Source organism: Scyliorhinus torazame, chromosome 8 (assembly GCF_047496885.1).
Source record: "Scyliorhinus torazame isolate Kashiwa2021f chromosome 8, sScyTor2.1, whole genome shotgun sequence".
In the NCBI taxonomy this organism is placed as follows: domain Eukaryota; kingdom Metazoa; phylum Chordata; class Chondrichthyes; order Carcharhiniformes; family Scyliorhinidae; genus Scyliorhinus; species Scyliorhinus torazame.
The window spans coordinates 148,160,092-148,178,650 of record NC_092714.1 but is presented as its reverse complement, the minus strand read 5'-3'; the positions used below and the strand labels follow the sequence as shown (position 1 = coordinate 148,178,650).

General features: G+C 51.1%; 1 protein-coding gene across 3 annotated transcripts in view; it reads right to left on the bottom strand.

The window, feature by feature from the left end:
• enox1 (ecto-NOX disulfide-thiol exchanger 1) overlaps positions 1–18,559 on the bottom strand; it is a 391,926-nt gene that overhangs the window by 200,027 nt on the left and 173,340 nt on the right. For all 3 annotated transcript variants that reach the window (XM_072514330.1, XM_072514332.1, XM_072514329.1), the window contains exon 8: positions 16,526–16,643. In XM_072514330.1, the coding sequence (XP_072370431.1) occupies positions 16,526–16,643 (118 nt within the window). The remainder of the gene's footprint in view (positions 1–16,525; positions 16,644–18,559) is intronic.

Sequence of the window (18,559 nt, the reverse complement as noted above, 5' to 3'; positions counted from 1 at the left end):
AATGCCAGAGTGACTGTCCCATGCATACCCATGTGCTTATAGTCTGGAGGAGCGGTTTCAAGACCTGTGTATTGAGTCAGCTTCCACATGGGGTTATTCCCTGTGGCTTAACTCAGTACATGGCTATTTAATCAAGCTTGTTACGTGTACACGGAGAACAGACTGGATATCTGCCGAGACCTGTTCTGCCGAACAAAGATCAGGGGCGAGATTCTCCGACCCCCCGCCGGGTCGGAGAATCGCCGGGGGCTGGCGTGAATCCTGCCCCCGCCAGTTACCGAAATCTCCGGCACCGGAGATTCGGCGGGGGTGGGAATCGCGCCGCGCCGGTTGGCGGCCCCCCCCCCCCCGCGATTTTCCGGCCCGCATGAGCCGAAGTCCCGCTGCTAGAATGCCTGTCCCGCCGGCGTGGATTAAACCAGCTCTCTTACCGGCGGGACAAGGAGGCGCGGACGGGTTCCAGGGTCCTGGGGGGGGGCGTGGGGTGATCTGGCCCTGGGTGGGTGCCCCCACAGTGCCCTGGCCCGCGATCGGGGCCCACCGATCCGCGGGCGGGCCTGTGCCGTGGGGGCACTCTTTTCCTTCCGCCTTTGCCACGGTCTCCACCATGGCAGAGGCGGAAGAGACTCCCTCCACAGCGCATGCGCGGGGATGCCGTGAGCGGCCGCTAACGCTCCCGCGCATGCGCCGCCCGGCAATGTCATTTCCGCGCCAGCTGGCAGGGCACCAAAGGCCTTTTCCGCCAGCTGGCGGGGCGGAAATATGTCCGGCGTGGGCCTAGCCCTCAAGGTTAGGGCTCGGCCCCCCAAGATGCGGAGGATTCCGCACCTTTGGGGCGGCGCGATGCCGGACTGGTTTGCGCCGTTTTTGGCGCCGGTCGGCGGACATCGCACCGATACCGGAGAATTTCGCCCCAGAACACAGTACTTATACAACGTTCAAAAATCAATAGCCCACCCCAGTTGGACGCGATCCAATCCTGAAGCTGCTACAATTAAACTTATCCAATAGAATTGCAAGCAGTGTTTAAACTTCACCCAATAGAATTACAAGCAGCGCATGTTTGATCCTCATCCTGACAGCTATGCTTGTTAGTAATTTGCTGTGCCTTCATTGTCTGTGAAAAGCAGGACAGCAAAACCAGTTTCCTACATTTGTTTCACAAAGACAATATCAGAAGTGATGTCCTTCCGGACAAGTTAGCTATCCTAAACTCCATTCAATTACTTATTACTGCTACGTCCTAAAAATACATGTTTAATGGTTAATAATGATTACTCAGTCCTATAATTCATCTCAATCCTTAATAAAGTAACTTATGCAAAACTACTCTAGTGGCATGCTAACTATTCAGTTTTAAGAGGTATGATCGTTGAACCCCCCCCCCCCCCCCACTCACAGTTCACCCTCCATGGCACCGACACCAAGGGCACCCCAGTGGAAATGGCCGAGCCCCCCTCTGCACCGGCATCCTCTTATCAAGATCATTCCCGGTGGCAGCTTTGACTGGCTTCCAACTGTGCACCTATTGGTCACCTGCTCTTGCCCAGATAGAACATGGAACTCCAAGAAAATCCCCACCTTCTTCTTAACAAGCTCGAAATGAGCTGCTTGACCTGCTTAATTGGCTTTTACCAGGGATCGGGTAGTATTGCGATGCCACCCTTTACCCACCTTGGTGAGCATAGCTGTAATCGGAAATGGTATCAGGATACGTGGGTGGAAACACTTTTCCGACCAGACTTGCTCACTATTACACCACACACTTGTCCATCTGTTATGTGTTGCTTGCTGCTATTGTTGATTCCATTCTCTCTAAATTCCCATCAGGCCGATATTGCCCAAATACTGCATCGAAGTCCCAAATGCCAAATCATTGTTTCAACAAATAAATCAAAAAATGAAGTTGATGATTCTTGAAGGCTTTCCAACAATAGCAGGCTAATGCGCTAACATGAAAATCCCAGATTAAACCATAAACTACTGCTGTTCAAGTCCACATAGAGGACATCTTTATCAATGCTACAAACCTTTCACCCCAATTTCCAATTTCTGTCGATGAAAAGTCTCCCTTTCTGGAAGTTCCAGCCTCCTTGTACCTCCCAATTTAATTCCTTCAGCACCCTCAGTGTTATCCAGCACCATCAATATTTGTAACATAAAACATATTGCAGGAGTCAGAGGATGTCAGACCAGAGGTAAGAGATGCCGAAAGGTGCGATTGTTGTGACTTTCGAAGGTGGGGACAGTCGGGAAAAGGCAAAGGGATTTAGGGTCAGCGTTCTGACATGATGGTGACCCTGTAGCTAAAGGCTCTTTCCATTGATGATGGGGTGGAGGGAAGGGACATGTGGGAGGTCAAAGCTGCAAAAGTCGGAGTGGGATGTGAGGTGGATAGCCAAGGTAGGTTGGAGTGAGAATGGGGAGAAAATCAATGTTGCAACTTCAAGAAACTTCAAGATAGTTTGAGGGCAAACTATCATTTTGGCAAAATGAATGGAAGAACAGCACAAACCTTCAGAGCAACATGTGGATATTCTTGGAGTGTCACTTCCTTGCCACACATTTCTGGACAATTTACACATTAATAAAGACCATGGGCGGAATTTACTGATTTGTTTTGTCAAAAGTGTCAACTCGGGTGGGAAAAGCAGAAGGTAGCCCATTGATTGTGTTCCGGCTTTTCCCACTATTTTAAAAATAAAGGAAGAGACAGGTTCCATGATATCACACAACTTTAGTTTTTAAAAGCCTTTCTTAAAGGGCGTCCCGGTTTTCAAAATATTAAAATGGAGACACCCCACCATGGCCTCCAAGTGCCAGGGGGAAGTGCCTGGGCAATTCTGGGGGCAGTGCCAGTGCAGTACTGGGGGCAGTGCCAGGGGACAGTGCCTGGGCAATTCTGGGGGAAGTGCCAGGGCAGTTCCAGTGGCAGTGCCATGGTGCAGTGCCTGGTCAGTTCTGGGGTAAGTGCCAGGGCAGTTCCAGTGGCAGTGCCATGGTGCAGTGCCTGGGCAGTTCTGGGGGCAGTGCCAGTGCTGTACTGGGGGCAGTGCCAAGGTGCAATGCCTGGGCAGTTCTAGGGGCAATGCTGGGGCATGCCAGTGCAGTACTGGGGCAGTGCCTGGGCAGATCTGGGACAGTGCTGGGGCAGTGCCACTTCAGTGCCAAGGGCAGTGCCTGGGCAGTTCTTGGGGCAGTGCCTGGGCAGTTCTGGGCAGGGATGGGGCAGTGCTGGGCAATACTGGGGGCAATGCCTGGGCAGTTCCGGGGGCAATGCTGGGGCAATGCCAGTGCAGTACTGGGGCAGTGCCTGGGCAGTTCTTGGGCAATGTCAGGGAGCAGTGCCTGGGCAGTTCTGGGAGCAGTGCCTGGATACTTTCAGGGGCAGTGCTGGGGCAGTACCAATGCAATACTGCAGACAGTGCCAGGGGACAGTGCCTGGGCAGTATTGGGGACAGTGCGAGATGGCAGTGCCGGGGCAGTTCCAGGGGCAGTGCCAGGAGGCAGTACTGGGGCAGTGCCAGTGCAGTACTGGGAGCCGAGTCTGGGCTGTTCTGGGGGCAATTCCAGCAGTAATGCTGGGGCAGTGCTAGCGCAATATTGGGGCAGTGCCGGGGCAGTGTCAGGGCAGTGCCAGGCAGCAGTGCTTGGGCAGTGCCAGTGCAGTGCTGGGGCAGTGCCAGAGGGCAGTGTCCGTGCAGTACTAGGGGGCAGTGTCAGAGGGCAGTACCTGGGCAGTGCCAGTGCAGTACTAGGGGGCAGTGTCAGAGGGCAGGACCTGGGCAGTGCCAGTGCAGTACTAGGGGGCAGTGTCAGAGGGCAGTACCTGGGCAGTGCCAGTGCAGTACTAGGGGGCAGTATCAGAGGGCAGTACCTGGGCAGTGCCAGTGCAGTACTAGGGGGCAGTGTCAGAGGGCAGTGCCTGGACAGTGCCAGTGCAATACTAGGGGGCCGTGACAGGGGGGGGCAGTGCCTGGGGGCAGTGTCGAGTCAGTGTTGGGGTTAATGCACAGGTCAGTGCTCGGGTCAGTGCATGGGGGCAGTGTTAGGAGGCAGTGCTGGGGGCAGTTTTAGGAGGCAGTGCTGGGGGCAGTGTTAGTGGCTCATGCACGGGGGCCCGTGCTGGGGGCAGTGTTGGGGGAGTAGTGCCCACACAGTGTCAGGATACTGCCCAGACATGATCCTCTCCCCCCTGGGGGCTGTACTCATCAGTGTGCCTCCGACAGTTTCTTCCCACTCGGTCCATGTCATGGGGGCCCTGTCGTGACTCAAGTCAGCGTGCCCTCACACTGACATGAATGGAATATTTATCATGGGAGGACTATCCCATTCGAAAAGGCCTGACAACCATACTTAAATAGTTGCAAATCGAGATCCCGACTTTAGAAGTCAGGATTCCGTCACTCATTGGCGGGAAGCGGGACAATCGCTTAGGGAAATCCCGCGTGCATAAAAGCTGTTCGAGACTCCCGTGCTATTCTCCACCCCAACAGCTGTTCCCATGGGAGTGGGAGTCACCATTAAGCTCACCGTCATTTTTAAATCAAATCCAAGGCCACCATGCAAAGAATATTGCATTTGGAGAGGGAATGCTGCCTGTTTCTACTTAACCATGGTAGTTTGTTGTGCGGGAAGATTAATAGTGGTGTTTCCTCCATTTATTTTTGATACGTCATTGATAAATAGCAAACACAGCATTTAGTATAAATCTCTCCACCTGCACTGTGCCACTTGAAAGCCTAGCTGTACAAAGACTGCCTGTCACACTGTCAGCAATGGAGGTTCAGCAGTGTGATACAGATAACTTGAGGAGCATTCGGCCTCCAGACAGAGGCTAAACCCATCAGTAGGTGTTGCCAGGGAAGAACAGGCCGGCTGCAGAGTGCTGACTTTGAATCATTAATGCATGATCTAACAAAGTAGTTCTACGGGATCAACTGCTTTGGAAGAGGAAATAATGACAGGTTGGAAAGCAAAGCTGGAGACAGGTTTTCACATTTCTGTAATTTGTGGCATGAGCGCTGCCTCCGGTGCCAATTGTACAGTCCTTGTTCTGCATGTGTTAGCCTTACAGACTGTAGCGCACAAAGACTCCGTGAGACGAATAGAGTGAAGTCGATGAGGCTTTATTAAGCGTGTCTGTTCTCCCGCAGCTCAATAGTAGAATGGCCTGCGGGGGAGGACTCCGGCTTCTTATACTCCGCCTTCAGGGCGGAGCTAGAGGTCAACGGCCAACCAGGACCCGGGATCTGTCAGCCAATGACATTAGGGCTTCCAGTCCCACATGACCCCCAATACATACTACCACATTCACCCCTTGTCAAAAATGAACCCGGCGGGGTGATGCTTCGTATGGTGGTAAGGGTTTACAGGGCTGGTCCTGGGAGGAAAAACATTCACATGGCAATACAGTATTGTACAATTTTGTCCTGTTTCAACTATTTACAAAAGGTATCGGGAGAAAAGCAAAATGTTCTTGTGAAAAGTCCATATTTTGATTTAGATCGACGCCACGAGTCGGTCGGGCGGTCTGGTCGCCCGTGTCGATCGCCTCGGCCCCGGTGGTGGTGGTGGTGCTTGTACCGGTGTTGTCGTCTCCGGGAGCCTTACGGTTTCAGCTTGGGCTTTATTCTTGGTCGGGCCTGAGGGGAGGGGAACCGATCCTCCTGGGAAGGGGGTGGTCGCGGGGTGCGGCGGTGGCAGGAAGGGGGGGGTTGGGTGAATGGTGTCGGGGGGGTGTGTGTGTTGCCGGCGGGCGCCAGATCCCGCAGGGAGACCGTGTCCTGTTGGCCGTCGGGGTACTCCACGTAAGTGTACTCCGGGTTCGCGTGGAGGAGGTGAACCCTTTCGACCAACGGGTCCGCCTTATGTGCCCGCACATGCTTTCGGAGCAAGATGGGTCTTGGGGCCGCCAGCCAGGTCGGCAGCGACGTTCCAGAGGAAGACCTCCTAGGGAAGACAAGGAGGCGCTCATGAGGCGTTTGATTAGTGCTCGTACATAATAGCGACCGGATGGAGTGGAGAGCGTCCGGGAGGACCTCCTGCCACCGTGAAACTGGGAGGTCCCTGGACCGTAGGGTCAGTAGGACGGTCTTCCAGACCGTGCCATTCTCCCTCTCTACTTGCCCGTTCCCCCAGGGGTTGTAGCTGGTCGTCCTGCTTGAGGCTATGCCCTTGCTGAGCAGGAACTGGCGCAGCTCGTCACTCATGAAAGAGGACCCCCTGTCGCTGTGGACGTATGCGGGGCAACCGAACAGTGTGAAGATGGTGTTCAGGGCTTTAATGACTATGGCCGCGGTCATGTCAGAGCAGGGAATGGCGAATGGGAAGCGGGAGTATTCGTCCACCACATTAAGAAAATATGTGTTGCGGTCGGTGGAGGGGAGGGGCCCTTTGAAATCGAGACTAAGGCGTTCAAAGGGGCGGGAAGCCTTAATCAGGTGCGCACCATCCGGCCTGAAAAAATGCGGTTTGCATTCCGCGCAGATGTGGCAGTCCCTTGTGACTGTACGGACCTCCTCTAAAGAGTATGGGAGATTGCGGGACTTGATGAAGTGGAAAAACCGAGTGACCCCCGGGTGGCAGAGGTCCTCGTGGAGGGTTTGGAGGCGGTTAATTTGTGCGTTTGCACATGTGCCGTGGGATAGGGCATCGGACGGCTCGTTCAGCTTTCCGGGACGATACAAAATCTCGTAGTTGAAGGTGGAGAGCTCGATCCTCCACCTTAAGATCTTGTCGTTTTTGATTTTGACCCGCAGTGCATTATCGAACATGAAGGCTACCGACCGTTGGTCAGTGAGGAGAGTGAATCTCCTGCCGGCCAGGTAATGCCTCCAATGTCGCACAGCTTCCACTATGGCTTGGGCTTCCTTTTCCACTGAGGAGTGGCGGATTTCTGAGGCGTGGAGGGTCCGGGAGAAAAAGGCCACGGGTCTGCCCGCTTGGTTAAGGGTGGCCGCTAGAGCTACGTCGGAGGCGTCGCTCTCGACCTGGAAGGGGAGGGACTCGTCGATGGCGCACATCGTGGCCTTTGCGATATCCGCTTTGATGCGGCTGAAGGCCTGGCAAGCCTCTGTCGACAGAGGGAAGGTCATGGTCTGTATTAGGGGGCGGGCCTTGTCTGCGTACTGGGGGACCCACTGGGCGTAGTATGAAAAAAACCCCAGGCAGCGTTTCAGGGCTTTTGGGCAGTGCGGGAGGGGGAATTCCATGAGGGCGCGCATACGTTCGGGGTCGGTTGGCGTCGTGGTCCTGCTGGTCGTGGCCGCAGATGGTTACATTGTCGAGATGCGGGAATGTGGCCCGCAACCCATGTTGATCAACCATTCGATCCATCTCCCGTTGGAAGACCGAGACCCCGTTTGTGACGCCAAATGGGACCCTTAGGAAATGGTATAATCGCCCGTCTGCCTCGAAGGCTGTGTACTTGCGGTCACTTGGGCGGATTGGGAGCTGATGGTAGGCGGACTTGAGGTCCACGGTGGAGAAGACTTTATATTGGGCAATCCGATTGACCATGTCGGATATGCGGGGGAGAGGGTACGCGTCTAGTTGTGTGTACCTGTTGATGGTCTGGCTATAGTCTATGACCATCCTTTGTTTCTCCCTTGTCTTCACTACTACCACCTGCGCTCTCCAGGGACTATTGCTGGCCTGGATTATGCCCTCCTTTAGTAGCCGCTGGACTTCGGACCGAATGAAGGTCCGGTCCTGGGCGCTGTACCGTCTGCTCCTAGTGGCGACGGGTTTGCAATCCGGGGTGAGGTTCGCAAACAAGGACGGGGGTTGCACCTTGAGGGTTGCGAGGCCGCAGATAGTGAGTGGGGGTATTGGGCCGCCGAATTTGAACGTAAGGCTCTGTAGATTGCATTGGAAATCTAATCCTAGTAAGGTGGGAGCGCAGAGTGGGGAAGGACGTTTAGTTTGTAGTTTTTGAACTCCCTCCCCTGCACCATTAGGGTAACTATGCAGAATCCTTGGATCTGTACGGAGTGGGATCCTGCAGCTAGGGAAATCTTTTGTGCGCTGGGATAGGTGGTCAAGGAACAGCGTCTTACCGTGTCGGGGTGGATAAAGCTCTCCGTGCTCCCGGAGTCAACTAGGCATGGTGTCTCGTGGCCGTTTATTAGCACCGTTGTCGTCGTCGTCTGGAGTGTCCGGGGCCGAGCTTGATCGAGCGTAATTGAAGCGAGACGTGGTTGTAGTAGTGGAGTGGGGTCCGTTGTTGCCGTCCAAGATGGCGTCGGTGATGAACAAAATGCCAGCCCCCATACATCGCACATGGCTGGGGGGTCACAAGATGGCGGCGGGGGTGGACAAAATGGCCCCCCCACGCGTCGTAGAGGTTTGGGGTGGTCCAAGATGGCGGCGCCCTTCCTCCCCTCGTGGTGGCCGGGACCCAAAATGGCGGCGTCTGCAGGTCGCACATGGGGCGCTGGGGGGGTTGGGGAGCGTTAGGACCGCGCGGGGCTCCCTCATCTCTGGGGACAGCGGTGGTCGGGACCCAAGTTGGTAGCACCGGCGGGTCAGACGTGGGGCGCGGGGGGGGGCGGGTTAGGGGGGCGTTAGAGACGGCCAGAACTCCCTCTTCTCCGTGGGGAGTGGTGGTCGGGACCCAAAGTGGTAGCGCCGGCGGGTCATACATGAGGTGGGGGGGGGGGGGTTGGGGAGCGTAAACGGCTTGCAGGGCTCCCTGTTCTCCCGGGGCAGCGGCGACCTCGCGGGACCGGCACACAACCGCGAAATGGCCCTTTTTTCCGCAGCTCTTGCAGATCGCTGCGCGGGCCGGGCAGCGCTGCCGGGGGTGTTTCACCTGGCCGCAGAAATAGCAGCGGGCGCCCCCGGTGCGACTTGGCGTTTGGATCGCGCAAGCCTGTGGGGTGTCCGGGGGGGGGGGGGGTGGGTTTGTCGCAACGGGTACGTACGGAGCCCAATGGGCTGCCTTGCGGTCGGGGCCGTAGGCGCGGGTATTACGCGCGGCCACGTCTAGGGAGGCTGCTAGGGCCCGGGCCTCTGAGAGTCCTAGCGACTCTCTTTCTAGAAGTCTTTGGCGGATTTGGGAGGAATTCATACCTGCCACAAAAGCATCGCGCATTAACATGTCCGTGTGTTCATTTGCGTTCACCGAAGGGCAGCTGCAGGCTAGTCCCAAAATCAGCAGCGCAGCGTAGAATTTGTCCATCGATTCTCCGGGACCTTGCCGTCTCGTCGCGAGCTGGTAGCGAGCGTAGATTTGGTTAACTGGGCGGACATAGAGACTTTTCAGTGCTGCGAACGCCGTCTGGAAATCCTCCGAGTCTTCGATGAGGGAGAAGATCTCCGTGCTCACCCTCGAGTGCAGGACCTGTAGTTTTTGGTCTTCTGTGACCCGGCCGGTGGCCGTTCTGAGGTAGGCCTCGAAACAAGTCTGCCAGTGCTTGAAGGCTGCTGCCGCGTTCACTGCGTGGGGGCTGATCCTCAGGCATTCCGGAATGATCCTGAGCTCCATAGTCCTTTTTTGTTTAGGCACGCTTAATAAATTGTAGCGCACAAAGACTCCGTGACACAAACAGAGTGAAGTCAATGAGGCTTTATTAAGCGTGTCTGTTCCCCCGCAGCTCGATAGTAGAATGGCCTGTGGGATAGTAGAATCGCCAGTTCATGCTCCTGCTAGAGGCAGCTGGGGTCCTGATTTAAATCTGCCAGCAAAGCAGGCAGTATTGGTACCACATGTTTCACAACTCACTGCAAAAGAACAGGCCACAGGCTTTAGATTGCGTTACACTGCTGCTGTCTGCACGCTCTTGTCATGACCCACTGTTGCAGAGTGAGGATGTGGTCTCACCCTCCAGGGAGCTGTGTCAGGTTAGAGTGAGGGCAGGAGGTGTGGGAGAGGGGTTGTCGGTATGTGTGAGGGCAATGGGTGTGAGGGAGGGGGGGCATCAGTAAGTTTGAGGGCAGTGAGTGTGGGGGAGGGTATCAATAAGTGTGATGGCAGTGGGTGTGAGGAATGGGCTGTCAGATGAAGGCAGTGGGTGTGGGAGAGGGTGTCAGTGAAGATAGTGGGTGCGGGAGAGGGTGTCAGTGAAGGCAGTGGATGTGGGGAGAGGTTGTAAGATGAGGGCAGTGGGTGTAATGGAGGGAGCAGTAAGTGTGAGAGTAGTAGGTGCAGAGTGAAAAAGTGGAAGCAGAGGAAGGTGCTTTGCTGTTGTAATTGGAGGGGAGAGAAGGAATGAGGGTATGAAATGATCAATGTTGGAACTTTACGAGAGCTGTGTGGGGCTGTGGTGGAAATCAGAGAGTCTTGAATATGAGTCATACCTCAAGGCCTCTGGTCACATCATTCAACTTCCTCTGGCACTGTTGTCAGGTCACAGAAGAAATACTTTCAGCATTGCCTTGCTCTGCAACAGCTGTCTATGGGACAGGGGAGAAGCCATACTAGAGGCATACCAGTGCTTCTCCAGCATTCTCTGAGAAGTGGGGGTTGGGTGTTTTGGGAGGCAGGGATCTAGCAGCAGACATTTTCCATAACTGCAGCAGTACCAGACAACGGCACCACCCCTTTAAGGTTGTGTTTAAATCAGAAGATGACCTGCCAGATGTCTTGGCTCTCCGCAATGGGTGAGTTTCCAATCAGACATGTGAGTAGCACTGACAGCTCACCATTCCTCAAGCCATCCAATGCAGGCAAATATAGCAGAGACTCTGTCAACTTTGCCTATCCTCTGGGCAGAAACTGAGATTTACAATCATTTGTATTCATCTGAGAAGCCAGACGGTACTTCAGTTTAGACTTTCAACCACAAGGTGGCATCTTCGGCAATACAGCACTCCCTTGGTACACCATTAAAGGTTGGAATTTTACCCATTTTTTGCGGAGTGATACAGATGACTTCAGGAGCATTCATATGGCATACTATCAAATTATATTCCCATCAATCCTCTTTTTTTATTCCTGGAAGTTATGTATATCCATAAGCAGGGGCCTGTTGTCTGCAAGCAAAAGGAATATGTCCAGGCATTGCACCTTTTTTCATATACATAGGAAACAATAGCTCCCTGGTTCATTCACCATGGCAATGTCTCGTCCAATCAGAGCTGACTTGCTAACCAATTAGCATCCTTTTGTCATGCAGCATAAGTTGTTGGTCCCTGTGAAATTTTGTATTCTTGATGAGTACAAAAAAAAACTTCAATGGCATGTCTCTTTTTTCAGCAACACTCCAGCTCTGTACCACCAAACTGCACACACTGACTCTTGATGTGTGACTGATACGGACTGTTGAGTAACCATAAGGTCTGTTTGTGCATTGATGACAAACACTGAATGGAGAGTTGCTACAAAAACTGATTGTAGATTTATTACAGACATTCATTATAGGTTTGCTACAGGGGCAATTGTAGATATACAAAACACACTGACTGTGATTCACAAAGACTGACTGCAGATTTACGACAGATAATGGTGACATAATTAACTGTAGTCCACAAAGGACCCTCGGCGTCTCTCTCCATTAGAAAGAAACAATTGGTTTTATAGCTTGAGGGACTCCACTCCACATTGAGCGTTGGACAAGGTAAGGAAATAGGACTCTCTGAACTCCCACAGCTGATATAAGAGCTCCCTGCAGTTGGTGTCATTCTGCACAGTACACTAGCCATCAGGCCAACTGAACTAACCGGCCCGACCGGCATTGATTGTAGATTTCATACAAGTACTGATTTCTCCTTTGAGGGGGAGAGCTGACTGGTGGTGATTTAACCTGAGGATCACCACACCTCAGGCAAGGGGCAAGGTCGATAAGGTGGGGTCTTCATGAATAACCTCAGCCGGTGGTGTTGGCATCACTCCACATCGCCAACCAGCTGTCCAGCCAACTGAGGTAACAGGCATCTCTCGGAATAATGAGATGCAATTTGCCCAGTAACAAGATTAGCAGGCATCTAGAGACATTATGGTGCAAGTGGTTATGTCAGAAACCTTGGGCGAGATTCCCCGAACCCCCCCGCCGGGTCGGAGAATCGCCGGGGGCTGGCGTGAATCCCGCCCCCGCCGGTTGCCGAATTCTCCGGCACCGGATATTCGGCGGGGGCGGGAATCGCGCCACGCCGGTTGGCGGGCCCCCCCCGCAATTCTCCGGCCCGGATGGGCCGAAGTCCCGCTGCTAGGATGCCTGTCCCACCGGCGTGGATTAAACCACCTCTCTTACCGGTGGGACGAGGCGGCGCAGGCGGGCTCCGGGGTCCTGGGGTGGGCACGGGGCGATCTGGCCCCGGGGGGGTGCCCCCACGGTGGCCTGGCCCGCGATCGGGGCCCACCGATCCGTGGGCGTGCCTGTGCCGTGGAGGCACTCTTTTCCACGGTCTCCACCATGGCGGAGGCGGAAGAGACTCCCTCCACTGCGCATGCGCGGGGTGCTGTGAGCAGCCGCTAACGCTTCCGCGCATGCGCCGCCCGGCAATGTCATTTCCGCGCCAGCTGGGGGGGCACTTCTGCCAGCTGGCGGGGCGGAAATCAGTCCGACGCGGGCCTCGCCCCTCAACGTTAGGGCTCGTCCCCCCAAGATGTGGAGGATTCCGCACCTTTGGGGCGGCGCGATGCCAGACTGATTTGTGCCGTTTTTGGCGCCGGTCGGCGGCCATCGCGCCGATACCGGAGAATTCCGCCCCTTGTTTACCAGAGATCAGTGGGGCTATACAAATGATAACCTCTAAAGGCATCTGAGAGAGATAAATAGCTGAATCCACAATGTGGGATATCATCGAGACTGAAAAGTATAACTGTGAGCACCCTCATTGGGGATGGAGGCTAGTTCTCCCAATCTAACAGTCAGACAGGCCAATTCCATCTGTGATCCAGCCACAGAGGCCTGTCCCATCTAACAGTTAGAAGCTATGGCAGGTTGCAGAGTATTTCCTCTAAAAAACAGTTTGGGGCATTCGTTGAACCAGGAAGAGACGTTTCCCAGACATAGAACATAGAACATAGAGCAGTACAGCACAGAACAGGCCCTTCGGCTCTTGACATTGTGCCGAGCATTGTCTGAAACCAAGATCAAGCTATCCCACTCCCTGTTATTCTGGTGTGCTCCATGTGACTATCCAATAACCGCTTGAAATTTCCTAAAGTGTCCGACTCCACCAACACAGCAGGCAGTCCATTCCACACCCTAACCACTCTCTGAGTAAAGAACCTACCTCGGGCATCCCTCCTATATCTCCCACCCTGAATCTTATAGTTATGCCCCCTTGTAACAGCTACATCCACCCGAGGAAATAGTCTCTGAACGTCCACTCTATCAATCCCCCTCATTATCTTATAAACCTCTATTAAGTCGCCTCTCATCCTCCTCTGCTCCAAAGAGAAAAGCCCTAGCTCCCTCAACCTTTCCTCATAAGACCTAGCCTGCAAACCAGGCAGCATCCAGGTAAAATTCCTTTGCACCCTGTCCAATGCTTCCACATTCTTCCTATAATGAGGTGACCAGAACTGCACACAACCTGGTCACCTAAACGATATTGTGTGGTAACTATTAGCTGGATTTGACCGACAGAGTTACTAACATTGGATGTTGTTTGGAAAACGGGGTGTATCAAGTGAGTTTGGGGAAAGTGGGTATATTTTGGGAACAGGAGGTAACTTCAGATAAAATTGTGTGTTTAGTTATCAATATACTTAATTGTCATAGTATATATTAGTCTTTTGTCGTTTTTTTTTCTTTTCTTTTACTTTAATAAATATTTTTTATTAATTGTTTACACAATGACTGTACTGGTTCCTCACTGGGTTGTACATTGTTCCTCAAATTATTCCAAACAAAAATACACCACCAAGAACCAGTATTTCAAGTTATTATTCGGAGTTTGGAGACACTTGCCGGTAACATTAACGGGGTTTCTAACAGTGGGATTCTGTTGTGTAGTGACTGAGGGAATTCAAGAAGGCATTGATTGGGGTTATAAGGGGGCATGTTAACTGAGACCGCACAGCAAGTGGAGGACATTCCACTTCCACTTCCCTTCTATCAGTGGCAGGAATCACGAATAAAAGTCCTGCTCAGGTCATGATCGACTAGCGTGTGGAACATGTGACTCCCTCAGACCATAGGACAAGGGGCAGGTGGGCTCCCGCATTGTTCAAATGATGTTAAATGAGAAGGTATGCATGTTATAAAATAATTCAATATACAATTTGCACTGAACATGCAAAACACAATTACATTGAACATAAACTGATCTACAGCATAGATATTATTTACACAGCAAGGCACAGAATGAAATTGCAGTCCAGTGTAATCAATAACGTCAAATTAATATTTCCAATTAGGCTACATATCTCACAACTTATAAAGTAGTAGATTCTAACCCTCTTCAACATTTTGTCAAACATATGAGCTACATTACTTTCTTGGTGCTGTAAGAATTTAAAACAAGGACTTTACCAGAAGGAGGCATGCACATTTAGCAATCAGCTATATTTTAAGGACATCACATTTTGGCATCAAGTAGAGCAAAGAGAATCAATAGTTATCACGAGATATCAAACTCCCCTAATTATGTTTCATTCGTTATTGATCTCAAAGCATATTATGCTCTGTCTTTCTAGGGCATTGCAGATAATGAGGGACATTTCTATTCTATTCTATAAGGGGAGATAGTGACTGTGTTTGAGTTGATGTAACAATGTCTTGAACCACCTTCCCCGGCTTACTCTTGCACCAGACAGGGATGTACAATTGTTGAAGTTCATCCATGTTCTTTAAATATCTGGCATTGCCTATGCACCGTCAACCTTTTCAGAGTGGCAGGCAGTGACTAGTGGGGTACCAGGGGGTTCAGTGCTGGGACCACAGCTGTTCACAATATACATTAATGATTAGGACAAAGGAATTGCATGTAATGTCTCCAAATTTGCAGACGACACTAAGCTGGATGGCAGTGTGTGCTGTGAGGAGGATGCAAAGAGGCTGCAGGGTGACTTGGACAGGCTGGCTGAGTGGGCAAATACTTGGCAAATGCAATATAATGTGGGTAAATGCGAGGTTATCCACTTTGGTGGCAAAAACAGGAAGGCAGATTATTATCTGAATGATCGCAGTTTAGGAAAAGGGAAAGTGCAACGAGACCTGGGTGTCATGGTGGAACAATCGCTGAGGTTGGCATGCAGGTACAGCAGGCGGTGAGGAAAGCTCATGGCATGCCGGCCTTCATCGGGAAAGGATTTGAGTAGAGGAGTAGGGATGTCTTGCTGCAGTTATATAGGACCTTGGTGAGGCCACACCTTGATGATCATGTGCAGTTTTGGTCTCCTAGTTTGAGGAAGGACATTCTTGCTATTGAGAGTGTCCAGCGAAGGTTCACCAGAGTATTTCCCAGGATGGCAGGACTGACATATGAAGAAAAACTGGATCGACTAGGCTTTTACTCACTGGAGTTTGGAAGAATGAGAGGGGATCTCATAGAAACATATAAAAGCCTGATGGGACTGGACAGGCTAGATGCAGGAAGAATGTTCCCGATGTGGGGGATGTCCAGAACTAGGGGTCACAGCCTAAGAATAAGGGGTAATCCATTCAGGACTGAGATGAGGAAGAACGTCTTCGCTCAGAGAGTTGTGAACTTGGGGAATTCTCCCCCACAGAAAGCTGGCGGGGCCAGTTTGTTGGAAATATTCAAGAGGGAACTGGACCTTGCGGCTAAAGGGATCAAAAGGTATGAAGAGAGAGTAGGAGTGGGATATTGAACTTGCATGACCAACCATGATCATATTGAATATTGGTGAGGGCTTGAAGGGCTGAATGGTCTACACCTGCACTTATTTTCTATGTTTCTATGAAAACAGTGGTATCAAGACTCATCTAGTCACTCCTTCAATCTAGAATAACCCGCTAATGTCACCATAGCCCCAGATATTCTCAGAATTAAGACACAGGAGGTGGCCTTATAGCCTCTCGCAATTCCATTACATCATGGCTGTTCTGCAGGACGGTGGGTGATGGGATGGGGTAGGGTGTGGGTGACAGGATGGGTGCCCACTGTAGCTTGTGAAGTCCATAGGTTGGCCAGGTGGCACAGAGGTTAGCACTGCTGCTTCACAGTGCCAGGGACCCGGGTTCAATTCTAGCCTTGAGTGACTGTGGAATTTGCACGTTCACCCCGTGAGTGCTTGGGCTTCCTCTGGGTGCTCCGGTTTCTTCTAAAGTCCAAAGATGTGTAGGCTAGGTGAATTGGGGATTCTTAATTTCCTCTTTGTGTCCAAAGGTGTGTAGGTTAGGTTTGGATATTGGAATAGGGAGGGGCTTGGACTTAGGTAGTGCGCTTTTTCTGGGGTCAGTATAGACTTGATGGGCAGAATGGCCTCCTTCTGCACTGTAGGAATTCTATGGTTCTGGAGACCAGGTTATACTACTGGCTGGGTCTCTGCTGGTCCAGCCTTTGCTCAGTGTAAACGATAGAGCTTCAATTATACCCGGTTTTAAGCCCTTTCATTGAGATGCTAACACTACTGACCAATGAATGGAACCAGCTGAAATTGCCTTACCAGACTCGTCCACTGGGGGTAACTTAGAAGGACTTTCTTCATAATCATCATCCGACATTTCCATCTCTTCTTCTCGACGAATCCCCATGAGTTCTTCACTATGCACTTTCCTGATTTCCTGTTGTTGAAGAGAGAGACACTACATTGCCAGAAATTCAAACAGGAATGATCAGAAGTCAAAAAAAATAAAATTAACTCAGAATGAACACTTCTCAAAGTGACATGGATCCAATTCTGAAAACTTGTAAGATCAAGCCTTGCAATTACTGGTGCTGGAGGGGGGGTGTATTGTTGGGTGTGATTTTTTTTAAAAAATCATCCAAGTGATATGGGTGTCACTGACTAGCCCAGCATTTATTGCTCATCCCTAACTGCCCTTGAGAAGGTGATGGTGAGCTGCCTTCTTGAAACGCTGCAGTCCATGTGGCGCAGGGACACCCATAGTGCTGTTAGGGAAGGAGCTCGTGGATTTTGACCCAGCGACAGTGAAGGAACGGCCAATATATTTCCACATCAGGTGGTGAGTGACTTGGAGGGGAACTTGCAGGTGGTGGTGTTTAGATGGTAGTGGTCGTGGATTTGTAAGGTGCTGCCTCAGGAACCTTGGTGAGTTCCTGCAGTGCATCTTGCAGTGCATCTTGTAGGTGGTACACACGTCTGCCACTATGCAACGGAGGTGGAAGGAGCGAATATTTGTGGATGGCTGCCAATAAAATGGGCTGCTGTGTCCTGGGTGATGTCGAGCTTCTTGAGTGTGGTTGGAGCTGCACTCATCAAGGCCAGTGGGGTGTATTCCATCACACTCCTGATTTGTGCCTCGTAGAGGTGGACTTTGGGGAGGTTCAGAAGTTGAGTCACTCATTGCAGGGTTCCTAGTCTCTGACCTGCTCTTTAAGCCACAGTATTTACATGGCTAGTTCAGTTCAGTTTCTGGTCAGTGGTAACCCCAGGATGTTGATTGTGAGAAATTCAGCGATGGTAATGTCATTGAATGTCAAGGGATGATTGTTAGTTTCTCTCTTATTGATATGACAGGTGATCTTGTCGGGTGTTTGATATTACAGATGATTGAGAGCTGGGATGGACTACATTTTGCTTTACTGTAACTATAATTAGGTTGAAAGATAACCTTTTACTTTCATTTCATTACAAATTCACAGGGGCTTTTCACAGTATCTTCATTGAAGCCTACTTGTGACAATAAGCGATTTTCATTTCATTTTCATTTTATTTCATTCAATTCATGGAATTTGTGGAATTTAGAAAATAGAACAGGATTCAATTACCAGCCTTGACTGAGCTAGCATTTATTGAGAGGGTACTTAAGAATCTACCATATTGCTGTGGGTCTGGAGTCTCATGTCGAAGACCATGTAAGGATGGCAGATTTCCGTCCCTAAGTGAACCTGATGGATTTTTACAACAATCGTCAATGGTTTCTTGGTTATCATCATTAGACTTTTAACTCCAGCTTTTAAAAAAATTTGATTCAAATTTCACCATCTGTCAGGGTGGGATTTGAACCAAGGTCCCCAGACCATTATCCTGGGTCTTCTGGATTACTAACCCAGTGACGATACGACTAGGCCAACCTCTCCCCATAACACTTGTTAAACAAGTGTTCCCAAAGCAGGTTAAAATTGGTTTATTGTAAATTTTTGAAATAAGTTGTTTCTTTCTCTATAAAGGCCTTATCAGCCGTTCATTCCAGTGTTTATGAAAACAAACCGTCCTCCAGGTGATGGTGTGAACTTACCATAACATCGCTCCATAACCTGGTCCTAAGGGAAAGGTCATTATGTCAAGACAAGCTATTGGAAATCAGGAATTGCCAGTTTCTGTCACTGTATTATGTCACTTACCGTGATTACTGGTTTAATGAGGTACACATTCCATAAAAAATCATTTCAAATCTACAATAACACAAATGACAGCTGCATCTTATACACCTTCTTCATCAACCTAATTAAGCATCTCCCTAATGGTTTTTTAAACCGGTGTGTTAATGAACAACTGCACTCTTCCAATCTCCTT